This window comes from Doryrhamphus excisus, chromosome 11, assembly GCF_030265055.1.
Source record: "Doryrhamphus excisus isolate RoL2022-K1 chromosome 11, RoL_Dexc_1.0, whole genome shotgun sequence".
Lineage (NCBI taxonomy): Eukaryota > Metazoa > Chordata > Actinopteri > Syngnathiformes > Syngnathidae > Doryrhamphus > Doryrhamphus excisus.
In genome coordinates, this window is record NC_080476.1 from 3,010,648 (window position 1) to 3,031,861 (window position 21,214).

The 21,214-nt window shown below is 44.2% G+C and overlaps 2 protein-coding genes across 3 annotated transcripts in view; one reads left to right on the plus strand and one right to left on the minus strand.

Annotated features, from left to right (window-relative positions):
- Positions 1–1,430: 1,430 nt before the first annotated feature.
- capn5b (calpain 5b) overlaps positions 1,431–21,214 on the minus strand; it is a 47,735-nt gene continuing 27,951 nt past the window's right edge. Inside the window, exons 4-13 of one of the 2 annotated variants that reach the window (XM_058086586.1) lie at positions 16,477–16,685; positions 13,634–13,826; positions 12,582–12,775; positions 10,338–10,415; positions 8,805–9,000; positions 8,618–8,740; positions 7,406–7,602; positions 7,163–7,284; positions 6,929–7,065; positions 1,431–6,771 (exon numbers count right to left, since the gene is read on the minus strand). In XM_058086586.1, coding sequence (XP_057942569.1) covers positions 6,589–6,771; positions 6,929–7,065; positions 7,163–7,284; positions 7,406–7,602; positions 8,618–8,740; positions 8,805–9,000; positions 10,338–10,415; positions 12,582–12,775; positions 13,634–13,826; positions 16,477–16,685 — 1,632 coding nt within the window. In that variant the 3' untranslated portion in view covers positions 1,431–6,588. Of the gene's footprint in view, positions 6,772–6,928; positions 7,081–7,162; positions 7,285–7,405; positions 7,603–8,617; positions 8,741–8,804; positions 9,001–10,337; positions 10,416–12,581; positions 12,776–13,633; positions 13,827–16,476; positions 16,686–21,214 lie in introns of both variants that reach the window. The other variant, XM_058086585.1, reaches the window with a different exon arrangement.
- ompb (olfactory marker protein b) lies at positions 19,325–19,862 on the plus strand. The gene has a single exon (XM_058086605.1). The coding sequence runs from the start codon at positions 19,380–19,382 to the stop codon at positions 19,860–19,862; it is 483 nt and encodes a 160-aa protein (XP_057942588.1). The 5' UTR covers positions 19,325–19,379.

Sequence of the window (21,214 nt, forward strand, 5' to 3'; positions counted from 1 at the left end):
TATACTATCAGCTGTATGTTCTCATGTCCCTTTTTTCAGGCGCACTTTAAACGTCAGACCACATCAAACTATTTAATTAAATATCACAGTTTCGTTGTTGTCCAGGGTTCAATTCCACCCTCGGGCATCTCTGTGTGGAGTTTGCATGTTCTCCCCGTGCATGCGTGGGTTTTCTCCGGGTACTCCGGTTTCCTCCCACATTCCAAAAACATGCTAGGTTAATTGGCCACTCCAAATTGTCCATAGGTATGAATGTGAGTGTGAATGGTTGTTTGTCTATATGTGCCCTGTGATTGGCTGGCCACCAGTCTAGGGTGTACCCCGCCTTATGCCCGAAGACAGCTGGGATAGGCTCCAGCACCCCCGCGACCCTCGTGAGGAAAAGCGGTAGAAAATGAATGAATGAATGAGTTTTGTTGTTGTTTTTTTTTTTTTTTTTACTAAATAAGACATCCGACTTGCAAGTCATGTTGCCAGTTTGTATGTTAAAAGTTGAAATACTTAGAAAGCAACTGGCGGGCCGGATTCAAACGCTTGGTGGCCCCCGGGCTGTAGTTTGCCCGCCCCTGTTGTACAATAATCCACAATCAGACACACTAAAACGGAATTCTCCTAAAAGGATATGGAATACAAATACCATTTTGTCTTTTTATTTCAAAGTCATGCCACAAGTTGACATTAAATACAAATGCATAAATCATGATTGTAGCTATAAAATAACCACAGTGTAACCGAGAAGCCAACGCACAGGCATCGATTGAAACATGAAAAAAAAAAAATAATAAAATAAAGGGGGTAAGCTGTCACTGAGAAATGAGGACACAAACAAGCACACGGTACACGACATACTCCAAAAGCGAGCTTGGAACATTAGGCAAAGTGAGTATATTTATATATATATATATTTATCTTCATATATATGTACTGTATATAGATATATAAAATGAAGAAAGTTATAAAATTCTGCTAAAAGACAGCAGTGTCTTCTCCAAGTGTGTCCATGCAGTAAGGTACTCCAGTCTCCCGGTTGACAAACATCAGCAGAAAAGTAGAAGAAGAATGGCAAGCTGATTTCCATGACGACCACCTCCACGTCGCCGTCTTTCGAACCTCATTTTCATGCAGCAGGATGCAACACGGCCCGGTCGACCTCCAAGCCACAAAAAAAATCACTTTCCCCGCACTCGAAGCTAATAGCGCTGCAGTTCCTATGAACGACCACCAGAGGAAGTGAGCAACGTCAGCGCAGGCTGCATCGCTGCTACTTATATACACGTACCAAATAGAAAAAACTAATTACAAATATTGTTTGGACGCATGCAAGAGTGCGGCACCGTTTACATGTTTATCAAAGTAGCGATAGCTTTTCACAACCCCAAAAATATGTGTGCTTTTTTTTCCTGCAATTCTTAGCGGTGGATTAGAAGCCGTTTTGCTACATGTACTGGCTTTTTTTTTTTTTTTTTTTTTTTTTGGACTCGTACAAAACAAAACAAAGCATTTGAATGCAGAAAAAACAGTCAACAGTAAAAGGTCCAGACAGTGGTTGCAGTGTTTCCACATTACAGTCAAAGCCCCAAGACGCACTATGGCAGAAAACACTAGTGTGGATCCCTAATGGGGGGGGGGGGGGGGGGGGGGTATTAAAAACAATACAAAAAGGACCAAAGTGCTGTTGTCAATATACCAGCCATTAATAAGATTGTACCTTTGGGATTGGGATAAACACTTTTACAGCATTCAAATATCGTAAACATTAACAAAAGATTAGTAGTAGCGTACTGTTGCTAAATAATAACGATAATAATATTTTAGTGTGACATATTATAAGAGTAGCACAGTAATATGAAATAGTCATTTAGCAGAGAAAGAAAAAAAGCATTCAGTCTAAGGATGTCGATAATTATCGATTTTTTTCCCGATCATGAAAACCGATTAAAAGAATGCTGTGTCCAACACATGTGTGTTCATTCCCCCACAGGAGATACGTCATGTTACACGTATCGGCATCGGATCATATCGGTATCGGAAATAGAGAGTTGGACAATATTGGCATATCGGTTTTCGACAAAAAAGATGAACATCCCTAAAGTGCTAAGAACGTTGACATTTTAGGAAAAAAATGTTCTAGTTCAGCATCTTGAAGTCACAGGACTAAAGATAGAATTTTAAAAAGTTGCAAAAATGATGTCTGGATTTAATGAGGAAAGTTGTAATTTTACATATAATAATAATAATAATAATTTAGTAGTTTCATGAGAACGTTGTGGAAAATAAGTCATATTACAAAAATGACGTTTCATGATAAGAGCATCTAACATCAGGCCAATTTAGTGAGAATTAGGTTGGGAAAACTTAATCATTTAGCATAATTTTTCATTGTATAGCCTCAAAAGTTATATTTTGACCAAAATAAAGACCAAGTTTCATGAGAAAACATAATTTTACACGAATAATTCACATTATCTTTTTATGACCAAAAAAACAAATAATTTCACAAGAATAACGGTGCATGTATGCGGGAAAAAGGTTATAATTTAGCAGTAAAAAAGTCAATTTGACAAAGTTGTAAATTCACGGCAATAAGGCTGTAATTGTAATCAGTGGGGGAAAGTTGCGTTATTACGGAATTAAAGTGGTGATTGCATCAAGAAAATGAATAAAATGTTATTATTACATTGTCATTGCATAAAAATCGGTAGTTTAGCGAGACCAAAAAAAATAGTTAACCGGGCCATAACCAGCACTGAAATGATTCCAAAGCTAAAGTTGTATTTTCATGGCAATAAAGCTGTAATGTTAAATACTAAATTCATGCTCATGATTCTCATCAGATGAGATGACAATTGTATTGTATAAGGTTTGTGTATGTACGACATCCGTACAAACGAATAAAAGCATACACAAAAATATACATCAACAAAAAAGGACACCCCTGAGGTCAATCAATAAATAATAATAAGGTTTTGTAAGTATAGAAAAATGGCACATGCGTCGTCAGTCTGATGAATAAAGCAAATAATCCACGTGAAGACGGCACAGTAGAGTCAAGTCACTCAGCCGTCTTGACTCATTTTCTACGGATATGTTTAGCATTATTGCTATTTATTTGGTGGGCTGCATGATGGGACTTTTTTTGGCACCAATAATCTGAAGCAAGAATGCATTACATTATATATTATATTATATTATATTATATTATATTATATTATGCTATATTTCACAAACTGTTGGCACCAATGATTCCTGGCCGATATGATCAGGTGCAAACAAAAGGAAAACGAAGATGACGTATGTGCTCACAAAAAGTATCGATAAGGATTTGAAATAATATGAAAAACAAGAATAATCGCACGTTTCATCGCAGTTTTGCAAAGCTCTATGATCTTCGTCTTAAAAATGAGGCATTGATTATGAATTATTGATGAGGCACATCTTGAGGCATGGGGGCAGAATGGAGTGCAATACTGGGCTGCAACCAGCAGAGGTGCTGTTGCTTCATAGGCCTCTGACTGTGGGAAGAATGTGAAGAAGAACGTGATGACGGACATCTCGGAAGACCTCCACTATGGCACGGCTCCCAAGGACACCATTATCCATTCAAACACCAATTGGATGATTGTTAAACATCTCAAATGATCGTATTTTTAATCATTTACGCCTCAATATGCCGCATGAAGTGTGTTAGCATTGATGCTAAACGTGCTTGAAGTAAGCACTACCCGGAACTCATTAGCTTTAATGCTAATGAGCTTTTCGGTCCGGGCCTTATATGCTGGAACTTATTATTCAATAATTCATAGTTGCCGCATATCACAAATAGTCACGTAACATTATCAAGGAGTAGCACGGGAGGACATAAACGTTAGCATAGCTACGTGATGCTAAAGTGCTAACATTTTAACAGCAACATCATGCTAGGTTAGCCAATGCTGTGAAGAAAAGCCAAATGATGTTTTCAATCTGAAGAACAAAATATAAAGTGAGCTAACTGTTCCAATTCCAATTCTGATTCCTCATTTCGATTGCGGTTCCTCACGATTCTCGATGCCGATGAAGCTTTTAAGAGGCAGGTCATAAAAGGTCGCACGGGCGTTAACCAGAGTTCTCTTTGGGTGAAATGTCTGAATATGAATATTATGCTGACAAGAACTTTTGACTACTATTTACCACATTATTACATGACCGTAGCATTTGCCTATGCATTTTAAACCAGCAAAGAGTACATGTGGAATACAGGAAGTGATCAAATGTATTGCAATTGATATTCCAATGTAACTTGTATGCTCAAATAACTCCAACCATAACCATATGCTGTTGTCGATGTGTTGCATTCGCCAACCTGCGTGTAAAAGATTTGTCTATGAAAAGTACACAGGCTAATGTTAGATGGATATGAGCTACCGTATTAGTACTAGCATACTACGTATGCTTGCTGCCTCAGTGTTGGGTTTGTTACTTTTGTGACACCCTAGTTACCACCACTGAAAACAAATCGGTGACCCACTTTTGGGTCAAAGACGGGAACTTAATGGCGTTGGTCACGCACCTACACTTTTTTAAAAATACAGTTAAGCTGTTCCTTGCGGTTGGCAGACTGGAAATCAAAACTCGGAATCAAAATGAGAATGGGGAAGGTCGTCCCGGTTCCGATCAATTATTAGAAAGCCACCCCGGCATAGAGGGGTACCAATGCCCATCCCGACCAGAAGAAATAAGCCATAATTCCCCACAAAGGTAATTGTCCGATACGCAAACATCCATGCAAAAAGAAGTGAAACCAGGACCCAACATGGCACTGCTAGTTTGGGAAGGTTGTCTCCTCTGCCACTAAGGAAATAAAATCAAGTGCAAGGTGTGCCTTGCCAATAAAGGGTGCTCTGCCTACATGTTGCACACCTTTCCCTCCCTCATCACTTTGAGTAGAAGGATGAAAACCAGACGTACATTCGCCCAAACAGAGAAGAAGAAACAAGTACACACAAACGCTAGCGTTCAGGGGCCTGCTATGTGCTAACAGCAGAAGCACGGCTGCTGCGTCTCAGGGGGGGGTCCAGAGACTTAAGTGTCAGGCAGTGGTGTTGCCATTAAGAAGATCATGTGGCACGGGGAGGGGGGGGGGGCTCTGTCGTTAGGCTGGGGCCGGGCCAGTCTGAAAGGACACAGAAAGCGGGCTCGGCTGGCTGGTCTTTGGTCCCGTAAAGCACTTGTTTAGGGTGATGTTGGGGGGGGGGGGCACAAACACCGGCCGCTAAGCTACGACACAGGCAAAAGGTCTTTTTGAAGCCATGCGGTTGTCAGGTGTCGTCCATAGCCACCGGTGGAGAAGCATCCTGGGGGAGGCGGAGGGGGGGGGGGGGGGGGGGGGTGCGAGGAAGACGGAAGGCGAGGTTTTGACACGTTGGCTCGCGTCCACGAGAAGAAGAAGCTTGAGATGATGGCACATGCTCGCCCAGGACGGATAGAGAACGCTTTGTAAGTAGACCGAGGAGGACCAAGATGGCGGGAAGCGTCGATCCAAACAACCGATGGACAATGACCTCCACGCAAGACAGACGCAGCCTTAAGGCAATGCATAGCCCTTGGAAACGTTGGCACATGCATGGGAGTGCAAAAGAGTCTGCACATGCATCACGTGTGCATGTCATGTGATGCGGTACTCTGGTCTGAACCACAAATAAAAAAAAAACAGACTTGGTGTGCATTTGGTGCCATTTGGAGTCATGTGACCAAAGGCATTAGAACATAGGCATAAAGTAAGAAGACTCACCTCTTTAAACTGACTTTTAAGGTTTCACTTTTATTACTCACTCTTTGATTTTCTGTTTGTGTTTCATCCGTGTGTGTGCCCCATTTGTGCTCTCTACAAGTACATTTTAGAAGCTTTTGGTGAAATCTACACTGGTCAATATAGTACAATAAAAAAATAACTGGTTGTTTGTCTATATGTGCGCTGTGATTGGCTGGCCACCAGTCCAGGGTGTACCCCGCCTCTCACCCGAAGACAGCTGGGATAGGCTCCAGCACCCCCGCAACCCTCGTGAGGATAAGCGGTGGAAAACGAATGAATGAATGACAAAAAATAACCTCCAGACTCCATCTTGGTTTGAGTGATGAAATGAAGTGCTCATGCTCTTTGCCGCACAGCCTTTGGTCACATGACTAAAGCAGCAATGTGGAAACTAAATGAACCACACCACTCTTTAAAAAAAAAAAAATCATATTCTGATATTTTTAGCAGTTAAGATATGACAAAAAGCTCCTAAAATATATTTGTCAAGAGCGCTTGCACCAAAGGCACACCGTAGTTCCGACGATGGCGTTGAGCAGCAGAGCGAACGCACCAGAGACCGCTTTAAGCAAACCAAAACCGCCACGTGTGAACGCACCCTAAGAAAAGAAAGAAAAAGCTGTTCCGTTTTGGCCTTTTTGGGATGCTGTGTGCAACTGGAATAACAAACGGAATAACAACACCTGCGGCAGCAACAGCGAATAAAGATGCCGACTAAAAGGCCATTTACAAAAGTCCATTTAAAGGAAATCAGACGAAGAAGACGAACGGGGCGTGCGCGTGAACGTTCCATGGCGTCAGATGTTGGTGAGCGTGGTGGAGGTGATGAGACGCACAGTGAGCGTGCCCGGGAGGTCGTTGTCCTGGCGGCTGCCTTTGTCCCGCAGGTGGAGCGTGTGCTGCTCCTGACGCTCGTTGGGGTCGCTGAACATGACCACCTGGCCCAGGAAGGTGTCCACCAGCATGTTCTTGTTGTAGATCTGATTCCAAACAGGAAACGGCGAAGGGGAGAGGCGGCGAGGAAAGACAAAAAAGGAGATCAAGAGGAATCGTAGCTTTAAAGAGAAACCGCTGATGAAGATGGTGGCTTCTTAGCAACGTCGTGGCCCTCAGTTTGGACACCGTTTGAAGGCCTACCTCAATGTGGACGCCTTCTTTGGGCTTCTTGCGGTAGAACAGACCCTTGATGTCAAAGTTGGGGGAGCGCGTGTCCTTATGGACCGGCGAGCGAACCCTCTCGCCCTCGCAGGTGATGATGACGTACGGGTTGACCGCTGCGGAAACAGACGCTGACACTATGAGTGACCATCGGCTCCTGTGTGAGGAAGGATGTGCTCGTGAGCCCGTGAGGCCCGTGTGGGGGGGGGCTACCTCCGTTGGACTCCTGTCCCTGCAGACCCTCAGCGTTCAGAACATGGACCTGAGTGACCAGCTGAGGGTAGCCACACATCCCCGTCCAGCACGTCTGAGGAGGCTCGTCCAGTGTCAGCTCTCTGCCGGAGGAAGACGACATGAGGTTGTGCATCCAGCAGAGGTCGCTGTAAGCTAGGATGTCTCGCCGGACGTCCGGCGTGGAATCACTAAGAGGCTTAGGACTGGTCATAGCAGATTTACTTGCAGTCTGAAGGCACATCAGTGAAGACACGGAGCAGGAAGTCGCCCTGCTGCCTGGGGTCAAAGGTGGTGGGGATGATGACGTAGCGACCCTCCTTCAGCTCCTTCCTCAGGAAGACGCAGCGTGAGTTGATATAGATGGAGCCCGCCACCTTCTGCTGGGCCGAGTGCATACGATACTTCCTGTTTATCTCCACCTGCAGGACCACCAAGAAGACCACAGTTTCCCATAAGTTTAATCTGAATTGTATTCGTACTGGATTTAGAATCAATGTAAACCTAGCATGGAAAATGCAAGTGAACGTGTTTAAAAATCAGTGCTATGCAACTAGTGGCCCGCGGGCCCGGATTCCCAAACACGTGTGGAATTGTGAATTGTAATATGTGATGTATTCCATCGTAGCGTCATGCATGTTGAAAATAGATGACACCATCACCACACCAGACATCTGTTGTAGAGAGGATCTTTGATTACATGTCCTTAGTAGGCACTTAAACGCAGCAAAGTGGTCCTGTTGTATAGAGGATCTTTGAATACATGTCCTTAGTAGGTACTTAAACGCAGCAAAGTGGTCCTGTTGTATAGAGGATCTTTGACAGGTGTTTCTGCAGCAGGTTCTTCAAATCAGCACAGTGATCTTGTCATATAGAGAATCTTTGACTGGGTTTTTTAAGAACAGCAGAGTGATCTTGACATATAAAGAATCTTTGACTGGGTTCTTAAAATCACCAGAGTGATCTTGTCATATAGAGAATCTTTGACTGGGTTTTTTAAGAACAGCAGAGTGATCTTGACATATAAAGAATCTTTGACTGGGTTCTTAAAATCACCAGAGTGATCTTGTCATATAGAGAATCTTTGACTGGGTAATTAAGAACACCAGAGTGATCTTGTCATATAGATAATCTTTGACTGGGTTCTTGAGAACAGCAGAGTGATCTTGTCATATAGAGAATCTTTGACTGGGTTCTTAAGAACAGCTGAGTGATCTTGTCATATAGAGAATCTTTGACTGGGTTCTTAAAATCACCAGAGTGATCTTGTCATATAGAGAATCTTTGACTGGGTAATTAAGGACACCAGAGTGATCTTGTCATATAGAGAATCTTTGACTGGGTTCTTGAGAACAGCAGAGTGATCTTGTCATATAGAGAATCTTTGACCGTGTTTCTGTGAGAGTTTTTTTGTTTGTTTTGTTTTGTTTTTTTTACCCTGTGAATATCGAAGCCTATGGCGAGATTTTCCCCTTTGCCTTCTTTGGGCGTGGCTCTCTTCTCTTTCTGCTGCAAGCAGATCAGCACCTCGTCCTCCGCCTTCTTCAAGTCAAAGACGTACTGCGGAGAGGAAGAAAGGGTGTAACGTTCACCTCAGCCTTTCACACACCTTTGGCAGCCTCACCTGAGGGTTCTGCAGGAAGGTGGCCTTGTGATTGATGCAGCCTCCCGAGCGGTTGCGCAGTGGGTCCTGGCGGTGGACCCAGGAGCCCCTCATCACCTCCTCCTCCCAGGTCTTGTGGATGCTCAGGTAGGAGGTGTTGATGAGGCGGCACAGGATCAGGTCAGTGAAGTACTGGCAGAAGTCATCGAACGTCATCCTGTGGGGGGGAGGGACAAGGTGAGGAGAGAGTGGGCAGGGAGTGGATGCCGACTGGAGGGAAGACCTTGAAGAAGAAGACCTTCAAGGGGATCAATGATTAGTGGAGATGAAATCAGGGGCAAAGGAGGGTCTTTGTTAAAAGTGTTTCTTGTGGCGTTTGCTTGAGACGACATGGAAGAAATATTCCAATTAATTAAAGTAAACATAAACCTCCAACTGTTGATTATATCATAAATGTTGCTGTTGGCTTGTTGCTAAGCACAACTCAAATCTATGAAGCATAATCAGCACCCAATGCTGAGGTCACATAAATAAAGAACACATTCAATCAAAGTCAAAGTCCATAGCAGAAAATAACATCTCATTAAATTGCGTGTCAATATAAGATAAGATAAATTAATATGACGTAATTACAGTAAATATAATTACATAAAAAATGATGAATAAATTTAAATAAACTAAACTGCTCAAATTGTGTGCCAATATAAGATAAGATAAAAATGAATAATATAATAAGTAAATAATAATATATAACATTGTATTAAATAAAAATAATATAATAAATAAATAATATAATATAGAAATGAATAATAAAATTTAATAAAATAAATATAATTAAATTAAAATGATGAATAAATTTAAATAAATAAACTAAATTGCAGAAAATAAAATCAAATTGTCTGTCAATATAAGATAAGATAAAATAATAGAAAATAAAAAATGCATTTTAAATAAACCACATTAAATTAAATAAAAAAATCAAATAATGAATAAATTATAAGTTGCAGAAATTAAAATTAAATTGCATATGAATTCAGAATTGTTTGTCTATATGTGCCCTGTGATTGGCTGGCGGCCAAAAGACAGCTGGGATAGGCTCCAGCACCCACTGTGACCCTCGTGAGGAAAAAGCGGCAGAAAATGAATGAATGAATGATTTAAATAACTAAATGAAAAGAAAATGTGTTGAAAAGTGGTCTTACTTTGGGCTGAGTCACATGAAATTGCATCACGACATTAAACAGTTATTTATTCATTAACTTCAATTCGTCCTAAAAGTTGGTTAAATTGTTGCTTCTTTTATTGTGGATCTAGTGGATTTAGTCTTTACTGCAGCAAAGACTCTTCATCCTTTAACACTACGTACAAATCCAATGAAGACGCCAATGAATTCACAGCATATCATAGCAATCCTTAGAGACCACGCTATAATGTCTGCAGTCCCTAGAGGGCGTCATACTAGAACATGTTTGGACTGAGAACCAAATAACAGCGCCCCCTTCTGGCGGAAGCAAGCAGCACATGTCGCCTGTAAAAGGAAAGCGAGTTCCTCACCAGAACTCGCCGTCGTCCTGCACGGTGACGCCAAGCTTTTCTCTCTCGCTCTTGCTCACCTTGTTCCACTCCTCTGAACTGCCACAAAAGAGCACGTTATTAGCATGTTATTGCGCCATAGCAAACGTTGTGTAGTGTCATCACTAACCATCAAGGCCAGAGTGTGTGCAGAAACAGACATGGAAGCATATGGATACAATTCTTACACTCCCTCCAGATAAACGTAACACTTGTTTGTTTTTAACACACCAAGCATTGATGATTCCGTGAGAGCGAGGGAGTGATTGAGGAAGAGGAGTGCCAACTCTCTTTAATAACATCTTTCTCTCTCTGCCATCAATTATTCAGACTCCATTATCCTGCTTTACCACCCCTGTTTGTTTCACGACAGGCTGGTAACTAACAATCCAAAGACGGAAGGCTGTCGAGGGAGCAACTTTATCTCGGGCGACTTATTCCCCCTGAGGAGGAGCCGTGCAGGCAAAATGCAGGAAATAATAGGTGGAAGGAGGCGCCCAGAGAGGAGAGCAGAGGAGAGAGTGGCCTCTTGGAGAGACCAGTAATACGGTTTCAGTAAAGGGTCAGTCAGCTCTAACAGATTGCTTGGGAAAACGCTATTTGAGCTATATGGTGTTCTCGCTTCTCTCTAGTATGGCTCTCAGTTGGACGTCCAACAGGGAGACAAGACAGCAGCAGCAGCGGTGTTGCTTAAAATATGGTTTTGTTGCTTCCACGTGTCCATGAACGCACCAGTGTGGTGTGTGGAGAGATAGTCGTTGTTCTGTCACTGTGGATAAAAGTTCCAGAACGATCCAGAAATTTCCACCGTGGCTTGGAAGATGTTGAAATTTGCTAGGAGCTAGGAGACCCGAGTCCAATTCCACCTCTGTGTGGAGTTTGCATGTTCTCCCCGTGCATTCATTCATTCATTTTCTATCGCTTTTCCTCACGAGGGTCGCGGGGGTTGCTGGAGCCTATACCAGCTGTCTTCGGGCGAGAGGCGGGGTACACCCTGGACTAGTGGCCAGCCAATCACAGGGCACATATAGACAAACAACCATTCACACTCACATTCATACCTATGGACAATTTGGAGTGGCCAATTAACCTAGCATGTTTTTGGAATGTGGGAGGAAACCGGAGTACCCGGAGAAAACCCACGCATGCACGGGGAGAACATGCAAACTCCACACAGAGATGCCCGAGGGTGGGATTGAACCCTGGTCTCCTAGCTGTGAGGTCTGCGCGCTAACCCCTAGACCACCGTGCCGCCCTCCCTGTGCATTCATTCATTCATTTTCTATCGCTTTTCCTCACGAGGGTTGCAGGGGTTGCTGGAGCCTATCCCAGCTGTCTTCGGGCGAGAGGCGGGGTACACCCTGGACTGGTGGCCAGCCAATCATAGGGCACATATAGACAAACAACCATTCACACTCACATTCATACCTATGGACAATTTGGAGTCGCCAATTAACCTAGCATGTTTTTGAAATGTGGGAGGAAACCGGAGTACCCGGAGAAAACCCACGCATGCACGGGGAGAACATGCAAACTCCACACAGAGATGGCCGAGGGTGGAATTGAACCTAGCTGTGAGGTCTGCGCGCTAACCACTCGACCGCCGTGCAGCCCCCTCCCCGTGCATGTGTGGTAAAAAAACATGCTAGGTTAATTGGCGACTCCAAATTGTCCATAGGTATGAATGTGAGTGTGAATGGTTGTTTGTCTATATGTGCCCTGTGATTGGCTGGCCACCAGTCCAGGGTGTATCCCAGGTGCAATAGGCTCCCTCGTGAGGATAAGTGGTAGAAATTGAATGAATGAATGGTCCGGGTACCACGGTTACCACGGTTACCACTACTTGGCATTCGCTCGTGTGGGGCTTTGCTTTTTCTTGACGTTTCGTTTGCTCATTTCTCCAATGCAATCTCGCCGTAACGGTGAGTGGAGCCCGAGGGACTGATGCACTTTCCCATTTTGAAAATCAAATAAAAGCCATTGGCACGGGACCAGACGAGGTCGCATATAGAAGACAATTACGACCTTGTTTGTTGCCACTGGAGACACACGAGTGGTCCGCCTCACCTCGACGGATGGATGGATGGATGAAGCAGAGAGTCATTTGTCAGTGTAATGTTTGTTTACCACACGCAGACATTTGAGGGAGTCAGGCTCAGATTTGCAGTCAAACGCTAAAGTAAGCTCTTCTTCCTTCATGACACCAGGTGGCAGTCACATGATTACCTGTCACTCCAGGGGCCGCTCCATTCCTTCTCCCCCCAGGGGTTCCTCATGCGGATCATATGTAGCTTTTCCGACTTGAAAAACGCCAGCAGTCCGTGGCCCAGCCGCACCTTTCGAACGTCCGTCACGGCGTAGGCGTGGCCTTTGACCAAGCCGCAGTCCAGCCGCGCCTCCATGTCCTCTACGGTTGTTGCCTGGGGAAGGACAAAGGAAGCTAAAGTGGTGATCATGGGGTCTCTCAGGGATGCGTACTATACACCTATTTTATTGACATCATTTTTTTTTTAATCAACTTTCTTGATTGGAAGACAATGACTTCCAGATTTGCATGTATCATTCATTCATTCATTTTCTACCGCTTTTTCCTCACGAGGGTCGCGGGGGTGCTGGAGCCTATCCCAGCTGTCTTCAGGCGTAAGGCGGGGTACACCCTAGACTGGTCGCCAGCCAATCACAGGGCACATATAGACAAACAACCATTCACACTCACATTCATACCTATGGACAATTTGGAGTGGCCAATTAACCTAGCATGTTTTTGGAATGTGGGAGGAAACCGGAGTATCCGGAGAAAACCCACGCATGCACGGGGAGAACATGCAAACTCCACACAGAGATGCCCGAGGGTGGAATTGAACCCTGGTCTCCTAGCTGTGAGGTCTGTGCGCTAACCCCTAGACCACCGTGCCGCCTGCATGTATCATGTTATTTTTAATAGTCAGTCCAGATACTCGATGCTGTACTTGGACCTCAAGAATCTTTTCATAGGGTCTGGAATATTAATACCCTACCGAAACCTACTTTAAGCTACAATAACACACAAAAAAAGTAATGAGAGCCCTGAAGAATAAATGAAAAATATACATCTATTATCATGCTTGCTGTCGAATAAACCGTGCAGAGTGCAAACTCATGAATATAAAACCGAGATATCTGCAGTTGACCCAAGACTGGTTGGGAATGAAAACAAAAGAGCCAAGGTAATACAACAGACTGAAGTCAGAACATGCCGTTCTTTGTTGTCCAACCATCTCCGCTAGCGTCTTTCTTACCCTAATGGAGCAGCTGATAAGGCCATCACGGTTGTGGACTTTGAGGACTCTTTCAAACAACTGGTTGCGGGCCACCTCGTCGATGGCCATCTGACCCTCCAGCAGGTCCACGGGCTCCGAAACGCCCCCTGTGAAGTCCACCAGGGCGTCAGCCGTGTTGCCGCCATCCAACGCCTCGTAGCAGCCATAGACCCTGTGGCAAGAGGGAAGATCAGTGGAGGTCATTTGTCCCATCACTTCAGCCACGCCCAAAATGTGCGGTGTTACTGGATTGGATGTTACTGTTACTGGATGGGAAAAACAGTCGTATCTGGTGAGACCATCGTTTGCCTTAAACAGTCTATGCGCCAATCCAGAGTATTCCAAACATACTCAATGGGTGACAATTGAGTGATTTTCACTCCTGTCGAGTCCCACTCGAACAGAAAAAAAAACAAAAAACATCCCAATCTTCTTCTCAGTTTTTTTTTTACTGTGTTCTGTTGGTCTTCTTTTAAAGATATGGCAACAGCAACAGTTGATCTAAAACAGGGGTGCTCATTAAGTCGATCGCGATCTACCGGTCGATTGCGGAGGTGGTACTGGTCGATCGCTGGTCGATCGCGGCGTGACATTAAAAAAATATCATCCCAGCATCAATGCCGTCACTTGATTGACATACAGGGCAGCCATTCGCCCCTCGGGCGACCAATCAAATCAAACAACGTCTCTAAGTGCAGCAGAACTTACGATGTCAGCCTATCAGCCATCCCCGTTACTTGATTGACATACAGGACAACCAATCAAATGACAACTGAATTTTGACCTTTAGGTCACCGCTCATGTGTAAACAACGATGCAAAGTGCTAAGCTAGTCGGCGAATTGCGAGATTTTAAGCCCTGGCTAAAGTTTATGGTCACTAAAATGAGTGAAGGAGCTGGACCAAGTAAAAAGGCAAAACATATCACTTCCATACGGATATGGAATATTATACGGATATTATGATACGGATATTATCCATGACTGATAAACATTTGGAAGTGTGCTTGAGGCTGGCTATCAGCAGCTACTGTCCGGACTATGCATCCCTGGCTGGTTCAATTCAGTGCAAGTCATCAAAGTAAACTCAGGTAATTACAAAAAATGTTAATAGTTAATTATGTGTGTTTTGCAATATTGGCTCATTTGGTTATGTAAGGTACATCAACATACATTGTACGTACAAATAATCCTCAATACATTTGAAAATAAATAGATGTTTTGCATTTTTGTAGTGGGTAGATCATTTTGACTCGGTCATTTTAAAAGTAGCTCGCATGCTGAAAAAGTGTGAGCACCCCTGATCTAAAACATAAAACACACATGGACTATGATCCAGTAGTTTTTCTATGATGAAGGATGAAGGATCAGCCGCCCAGTCCCTTTTTCTAGCTCTGTTGGAGGCCAGTCCTGTCAAAAATGTCCATGCCTTGGCCATGCCATGCATGTACCGAGATGTTATCCGCTTCCAGGAATGATGTAGAGATGCTGCAATCACAATGCTCGTGAATGAATGGCCTCCTAATGAATCCCAGAATCTAGTCACGTATCTCTAAATGCCATGAATAGAGGGGTGGGGTTATGACAGTAGTTCTCGATTATTTTCTGTCATGACCCCCCCCCCCCCCTCCTTGATTTGAAATACTATTTATTTATCTGTGCTGTACAGACTAGAAACTAAAACCAGGAAAACGCAACAAAATGGAGAGGTGTGTAGCATACAAGCATGTTCAAACTTAATGTTGAGTAGAAAAAATGTGTACATTTTGGCAGGTCTGCCACGTCCCCCTGAGGGGGCCCACCCCACTATTTGAGAAGCACTGGGTTATGGTAATATTAATATTGGATATTTTGGGAGTTTGAAATGGATTAATTGGATTGACATTATTTCCTATAGGAAAGATTGGTTCAATTGCTTCCCTCTACTCCTATTTTGGATATACTACAGTCGTTGCTTGTACTCCGCAGCAAACTTTGTAGCGTCAGATTCCACCCAATTCATATTCACTCGGCATGTTGCCGTTATTCTGCGCCACAGCGAGCCACTACGCACAAATCACATCATCTTTGGCGCGAACTGGCGCGAAGTGGCACCAACTGGCGCCAGCCCAGTGGACTCCTAGCATCATTGCCGCAAACTTGGCTCGCGCCATTACATTCCAGTGGATTCCAGGTGGATTGTTTGTGACATTTGGTCCCACTTGGTGGTTCCACTTGCATCAAGCAATCGGCACGACAAATACTTTAAACATTTTGAAATTTTATTGCCGGCAAACTCAATTTTTGCCACCGTTACGGGCCACCACGAGCCAGTTGGGAGGCAGTTTGAGCCACTGCGCGCCACTAGGCACCTTATTGGTGACACTAGGTGCCACGGCAAATTGCATAGTCGCCGGCCCAGTGGACTCTTAGCATTACATATTTTTTGCCTAAATGAAGCATAAATGAAGTAAAATCTGAATATAAGGCATTCAGAAGACGCATTGAAGGACATTGAAGAAATGTAGTATTCCACACTGGTCACTTAGTGTCACCTGGTAATGTTACTTTATTATTTCATAGCGGCAGGTCCCACGTTCCCATAAACGTCCGTTTCCGGGCAACTGAGACATGGTGGTGGTTGTTGTTGTTGTTGAGTGGTGAGCAAAGGCTTGATGCCACTTGATTCCACTCCGGTCTCCTTCTCAATCTCCACATTAGGTGACCATGCCATGCCTACTTGCGTCACTCTGAAGTGATTTCAAGGCCTCATTTGGCTCGCAAGCCACCTGTTGACTAGCACTGACATAGGCATAAACAACATTACGTATGGACCGTTACTAACTTGGCATAAGCCTTCTCCACAAGAGCGCTCCAGAACTCGTTGCTGTCGTTGGAGTGGCAGTAGACCAGCTGGTTGTCCACCGTCGGTAGCCGGTCATCGATCACCACATCCACCCACTCGCCGAAACGCCAGAAGCGGAAGTGGAAGATGCCGGCGTACGAGTCGGGCTTCTCGGTATCCCATTCCTGCTCTTTCCAGTCGGGAATGACCTGAAGAAGACGGAGGAAGGATAAGACAAATAAACAAACAGCAGAGCATAAATCGTATCAAGGTTGCCAGCGAGCGAGATGGTGTACCCTCATGTCTGCTGATGCCTTTATTTATGGCCTCGGCTCCAGCACTCATAAATCCAGGGTGAAATGTAATAACTGTGTGTGTGTGTGTGTGTGTGTGTATAACTATATAACTGAGCCTCCATTTAGTAAGCAGTTATTGTTTTGATGCGGATTACTTCCTGCTTAGTTAAGTAGTGCAAGTGTAAAATGTGACGTACTTGAATGTAACTTTAAAATAAACTCATTTGTATAGCGAATAATTCGTGCCAGATTCAAACAGTTGTCAGGTATTGCTGAGAAGTTAACCACGGTGCAATAAAACTAAAGGAAGTAAAACTACTCAGACTGAATAAAATAGTATGTAGTTTAGAGCGATGATAAATCATAAAAACACACTAAAAATACCTCAAAGACGACACAACAGTTTACTGTTCTCATGGGACTGGTGACGTCATGCATAATCTTTGGATGAAAACAACAACAATGTCATGGGTGGAACCGTCTGAATAATTCTAGGGATGCTCTGAGTACAATTTTCTGGCAGATCATCCACCTGCAAGTTCCCATTTTTTTTAAGTACGTGACAGAATACACCTCCAATGTTCCAATCTTATTTTATTGAAAAACATAAACAATACCCGAGAAACAATATACATTTCAATATAAATTAAACTTTCAGACCTTCGCAGATGGTTAAGTTTCTTAGGGTTTCTTATGTACGGTGCATGCTTCCTTTCAACTTTAATCCTAAATAATGAACAACAAACTTTTCCTAGCACACGGCACATAAGCGACTTGGTGCATTAGCACGAGTGGAATCGTTGTCATAATGTGGGTGGAATTTCTGCGTTCTTGTCCCCCCCATTATCCTCATTGGGCTCTGAAGTTTCTTCTGCTGCCGCAGTGAGAAACTTTGTTCATGTAGTTTTTCTCCTCATGTGCACACAGGCCTACTTTCACCCAGAAAAAGTACAATCTTGATTCACACTGACATGTAATCTAATTTAAAAATGAGGCGATTTTTCAAAATGTTAGTGAAGAAGCTCACAAACAAATACCATTTTAGTCAAGGACTTCCACAGCACTGTTGGCACGACGACTGACAAAAGTACTCTTGTTGTTTTGGAGTTAGACAGGTCAAAGTCCCCCCCCCCCCCATTTACTGCCCAGATTGCAAGGCTCAGTATTCAGTCTTTCTAATCATTTTCATCAAGTTGTATGTCCTTCCAGGACCTCCATGAAGAACAGCAGAAAAACATTGGAAGTTTCTTTAACAACTCGCAGAACAATAACAATAAAGAGTCAGCAACATGAACCTGAACGTGGCGTGCATGTGAATCACCTGAGAGAATGGCAATCTTCATTCTCAGCAAGAAAATTCAATGATTCACATTGTTTACAGAGTCGTGCAGCTGCAACGGATGCCAGCCCGTGTGGATGTGCCACCGTATGTAGGTAGACCTCCCTGGACCTTAAGAAGCCAGGCTTTTAGCTCGACGGCTAGTGCTCTTGACTCTCATTCAGCAGGACCTGGGTTTTTAATTCAGAGCGGAAGTCTGCCTGTAACCACCATTGGTGCCCTGAGATGGACAAAAGCAAGGTTTAGAGGGGTTTTTAGCTTGACGGCTAGCGCTCTTGACTCTCATTCAGCAGGACCTGGGTTTTAACTCAGAGCAGAAGGCTGGCTGTAACCACCATTGGTGCCCTGAGATGGACAAAAGCAAGGTTTAGAGGGGTTTTTAGCTCGACGGCTAGCGCTCTGGACGCTCACTCAGCAGGACCTGGGTTTTAACTCAGAGCGGAAGGCTGGCTGTAACCACCATTTGTGTCCTGAGAAGGACAAAAGCAAGGTTTAGAGGGGTTTTTAGCTTGACGGCTAGCGCTCTGGACGCTCACTCAGCAAGACCTGGGTTTTAACTCAGAGCGGAAGGCTGGCTGTAACCACCATTTGTGCCCTGAGAAGGACAAAAGCAAGGTTTAGAGGGGTTTTTAGCGCAACGGCTAGCGCTCTTGACTCTCACCCAGCAGGACCTGGGTTTGAGTACAGGGTAGAAGTGGAACACAACCCTACGTCAGTATAAAATTATGTATTTGATTGGCTAGCGACCAGTCCAGGGTGTACCCCGCCTCTTGTCAGAAGACAGCTGGGATAGGCTCCAGCACCCCCATGACCCTCGTGAGAAAAAGCGGTAGAAAATGAATGAATGAATGAATATTTTTAAGTAAAATAAAGGACATTTTCATTTGCGACAATATTTTTGGGGCCCGGTTTGGGCCACGACCCTGTGGTTGGCAACCGCCCCTTCGCTAGACGTAAGGCTGTGCCACTCAGTTTGCAGAATACAGAACATTTCCGGCCAGGCCTGCAGATTGTGACTTATTGACACTGACTTATCCAGGTTGGATTCCGTTGTACGTGTCATGTATTCCAATGAGGGCTGAGTAACCAAACAAAAGGCAGCTCCCCCGAGGCCAAACCCTGTGCTCGGCTTGCAAATGTCATTAGATGTTGTTGCCAGGCATCTCGACAGTTGGGAGTCCGGCCCCACCCCATCCAGTGTAACAAAGAAAGAGCGTGGAGTGGAGAGCATTATCTACCACAGAGAAGTCGATCCAGTCCTGCAAGTCATGGCCAATAAATTGGAGCTGACCTTCCGCCTGGACCCCCAGCTGACGGAGGTGATGCGCCTCCGGGTTCAGTCCCTGCAGCAACGAGGCCAGAGGAGGCAGGACGGCGAGCGCCTGCTGCAGCCCAACGAGGCCGTGTACCGCCTGGACTTCTCCAAGCAGGCCCTACACTTCTCCCATTGGACGGTGCGTCTGGCCCAGACAGGCTGCCTCACCATCGTGGCCACCTCGCAGCTGTGGACCCCGGACCTCACCAACCTGATGACCCGGCAGCTCCTGGAGCCCGCTGGGGTTTTTTGGAGGGCGCCAAGGGACACCTCTGAAACACAGATCCAGTGCTACGAGGCAGATGCGCACGAGTTTGGCGAGAGGATTGCCGAACTGGCGAAGGTAAGGAAGGTGATGTACTTCCTGTTTGCATTCGCGGAAGGATGCAGCCCCGAGACTGTGGACTGCTCCATCACCTTCACTGTGGACAGATGAAAGCTGGACACCTGGAACAACTAAAGTACAACTTAGACCAGGGGTGGGCAAACTTTTTGACTCGCGGGCCGCATTGACTTAACAAAATTGACGGGGGGGGGGGGGGGGGGGGCATACTATATATTCTACACGTAACAGTCCACCTGGAATTATTGTATCTGTAAAAATGTAGTGCAATCAGCTATATGTACTTGTACCATGGTGTACCAAGGTTGTACCATAATGCCAGGTTGTATATTAAGTTTCAATGAAATACTTTGGGCCGTATTCAAACAGTTGGCGGGCCGCATGTGGCCCCCGGGCCGTAGTTTGCCCACCCCTGACTTAGACGGTTTTCTTTTAGCTTTTAGAAGTAACTTCGTACGAGTATAAATGTGATAGAATAAAACACAAACAAAGCAAAACTACTCACACTTACACAAACATAAGTTGCATTTGTGGTTCTTTGGTCAACCTCGGGATGACACCTTTCAGTAAAATCCTTGTATTCTTGTCTTTTCTACATTGTACATAAAGTTAAGTGGACTTCCAACTGCAGTAAAAACACTAAAAGGAGCATTTGCATTCTCCTAGCAACTAGCGTACAATTGTTTGTAATCTGTAGTCCCCATGACGGGGACCTTTGTGTAGTTGTCTTCATGTAGCAGATTCCCCTGGTAGTCTTACATGGTCCCACCCAATCACAGGGGACGGTAGACAGAGATCTACGATACTGTGTATACTATACATCTATATATATATTTATAGACTTAAATCTATGCTATGCATTTGTCTACTCCTTTTGAATTGTTCAAGTATAAACATGTGATGGACTTCAGTGTAACTTATATTATATTAAATGTAATGAAATAAAATCATTACAATCATATAGTTTTTATTTTAATGAAACATTTTATTATTAAAGAAAAAAAAATCCAAACCCACATGGTCTTCTGTGAAAAAGTGACCCTTCGCAGCAACAACTGCAATCAAGCGTTTGTGATAACTTGCAATGAGTCTCTTACAGCGCTGTGGAGGAATTTTGGCAAACTTTTGGCAAAATTTCAGCTTGTGGTCACCAACAGATGGCCGGACATTCTCCTTCAGGATTTTTTGGTAGACAGAATTCATGGTTCCATTTATCACAGCAAGTCTTCCAGGCCCAGACCATCACACTACCACCACCATATTTTACTCTTGGTATGATGTTCTTTTTCTGAAATGCGGCATTACTTATACGCCAGAAAAAAAAGTTAAACTTTTGTCTCGTCAGACCACATAGTATTTTCCCAAAGGTCTCGGGGATCATCACAAAATGTTCAGTAGAGGTTTTGGTCTTGGAACTTTGCCATGCAGGCCGTTTTTGTCCAGTG

What these genes read in the sequence shown, in the direction of transcription:
- ompb (XM_058086605.1), top strand. Translation starts at nt 19,380, where the DNA reads ATGGCCAATAAATTGGAGCTGACCTTCCGCCTGGACCCCCAGCTGACG.